Source organism: Eurypyga helias, unplaced genomic scaffold, assembly GCF_000690775.1.
Source record: "Eurypyga helias isolate BGI_N326 unplaced genomic scaffold, ASM69077v1 scaffold44175, whole genome shotgun sequence".
NCBI classification, from domain to species: domain Eukaryota; kingdom Metazoa; phylum Chordata; class Aves; order Eurypygiformes; family Eurypygidae; genus Eurypyga; species Eurypyga helias.
In genome coordinates, this window is record NW_010252942.1 from 10,560 (window position 1) to 12,964 (window position 2,405).

A 2,405-nucleotide genomic window follows, 5' to 3' on the forward strand; every position below is an offset into this window, starting at 1 on the left:
TCCCTGGGAGTGTCCAAGGCCAGGCTGGATGAGACTTGGAGCAACCTGGGCTATGGAAGGTGTCCCTGCCCATGGCAGTGGGTGGGACTGGGTGGGCTTTGAGGTCCCTTCCAACACAAACAAGTCTGTGATTCTATGATTCTAAGATTCTCATGCATAAAAATATGTACTTAGCTGAGTGAGAATTAGTTCTTTTCTAGGGAATAAGGCAATGTATTATTTTACTATACAATATGTATTCTTTCAGTCCAAGATTTCTGTATGTGTGGCCGAACGCTCGCATATCAGTGATGGGAGGAGAGCAAGCTGCAACTGTTCTAGCCACCATAGCTAAGGACCAGAAAGCACGGGAGGGGAAACAGGTACGTCTTCCTTCTTTCATTTGCAGTAATGTCGTTATTATTTGCGCTTTTGCTGGAATTGCTCACTTTATGAGCTAGGAAAGGATGTTACAGAGTCAGCAGTGAACCGTGGTTCTCCCAGTGCCACCCAGAGCATTGACAGGCATGAAGCATTTGTGAAGTGTTACTGTTCACAGCTTCTACATGTGAAGCTCATTCACAACATTGCTTTCCTTAAAAAGAGGATTTTTTCTCATATCATCATCTTCTTGTATTTTTGTTTGCCAGATACTGAGGTTTGCGCAGGATGAGCAGAGGGGAAACCTCGCTGGTTTGGCAGTAGGAGGAGGAATATCCAAGATCAAAGTGTCTTTCCAATTGTTTTTGAAGTAGGCAGTTTTATAGAAAGCTGATCTTTGGATTATTCAGTGACTGAGAGTTATGAAACTTGTAACAGCAGAAGTCTGTAGAGGTTTGGAAAGGGTTTTGCCTCACTTCAACATTTTCGTTGAAAATCAGTGGTATTTCGCTTAATAATCTTTTCTAGTTTCTCCGTACACTCTTTTCTGCTGTGCTTTTTAAAATACATGGTTTATGTTTATACTGATGCCTCTGTCCTGTAAGAAGAGATTTTATTGTGGTGTCTTAAAATTACTTGTATTTATCATGAGTAGCTGTTCAGAATAATGAAGCAGCACGTGCATGTTACCTCTGCTTTCTGTGGATAGAATAGATTCACCCTCGTCCCTCTCTGTCTTAATTTCCCAGATCCCTAAGTTGGGCAGGATAATACCCAGAAAGAAGTCTGAGGAATATAGTTATAGTTAATACCAGTAAAATGTGTTAGAAACTCGAAAATTCTCTGAATTACAGTGTTGGCCACTCTGAGTCATAGAGAACCCAGTGTTAGCGTAGCACAGGCTTCTTTTATTCAAGTCTTGCCAAAGACAACTCAGAACTGAGTTTGTTCAGTACAGCAATTGGTAATTTTTCACATGCTAATCCCCTATTGTACTCAGTTCAGTATATTTTTGCGCTCCTTTTCCCACGCACCCATTTTGAAAAGTGGTATCTTAATTCCACTGTCAAATATGCTAAATTGATTATCGTGTGTAAAAAAGGGAAGAAACTTTGGGGAGATAATTTAGGCAGTTTCTTCTGGTTTGATGCTGCATATAAGGCTCTGCTGTCACTGTGGAAGAAGGTTCTAAAGAATATGTTACCTGTGTGTGTTGTTGTTTGCCTGTTTTTAGTTATCTGAGGCAGACGAAGCAGCTTTGAAGGAGCCAATCATCAGGAGGTTCGAGGAGGAAGGAAACCCTTATTATTCCAGTGCAAGGTAACATATAAATGACCTCTCCGAAACTTAATTGTAATCACAGCACGTAAGGATAACTTCTCAGTCTTGCTGCTGAAGGACAGCAGAACAGAGCGGTCGGCAGCAAAGACCGTGTGTGATGTGCAGGAGTCCAACGCAGCAGGCTCCAGATGAGTGCTTTGTCTTGTCTCGGAGACGGTGGTGGGTCCTGTTTCAGGAGGCATGTGCTTGCAGGAATTATGCTGCTGGCTCTGTAAGTCGTGACAGGGCAGCATGGAGTTCACCGCTGCGTGTTTTGTTCTGGAGGAGCTTTGCATCACTCCCTCTGGTGCAGTATTTGGTGACCTTTCTAAAGCCCACTGAACGGCGGAATGAGTGGCTGCACGTGTGTTGGGAAGAATTCATTTTCCTGGGATTCTGCAAGTGGTAGAGGCCAGAGGTAAAAGGGAATTTTCAGGAAGACCTGAAGCCATCTGCAGATCTCAGGTTGTGATCCTGGTAGGTGACCGTATTGGATGAGAGCAGTTTGGGTAGGCATTAGCTGATGGGTGCGGCATGTTCATGGTTTTGAGAAGTCCTTTGCAGCATTCCGTGCTCCCATTTATGGAATACTAGTAAATGCCCAGGAGCTGGTTAGGTGATGAAGTATCATGGTTTGGGCCCAGCCAGCAACGAGAGGCCACACGGCCACTCGCTCGCTTCTCCCCCTGGTACCATGGGTAGGAGAAAATACAAGGAAAGGCTCG

The 2,405-nt window shown here is 44.0% G+C and overlaps 1 protein-coding gene across 1 annotated transcript in view; it reads left to right on the forward strand.

Moving 5' to 3' along the window:
- LOC104510318 (methylcrotonoyl-CoA carboxylase beta chain, mitochondrial-like) overlaps window positions 1–1,680 on the forward strand; it is a gene marked incomplete at both ends in the record, with an annotated part of 9,326 nt that extends 7,646 nt beyond the window's left edge. The window contains 2 exon segments of the mRNA XM_010152522.1: window positions 248–362; window positions 1,595–1,680. Coding sequence (XP_010150824.1) covers window positions 248–362; window positions 1,595–1,680 — 201 coding nt within the window.
- Window positions 1,681–2,405: the final 725 nt, after the last annotated feature.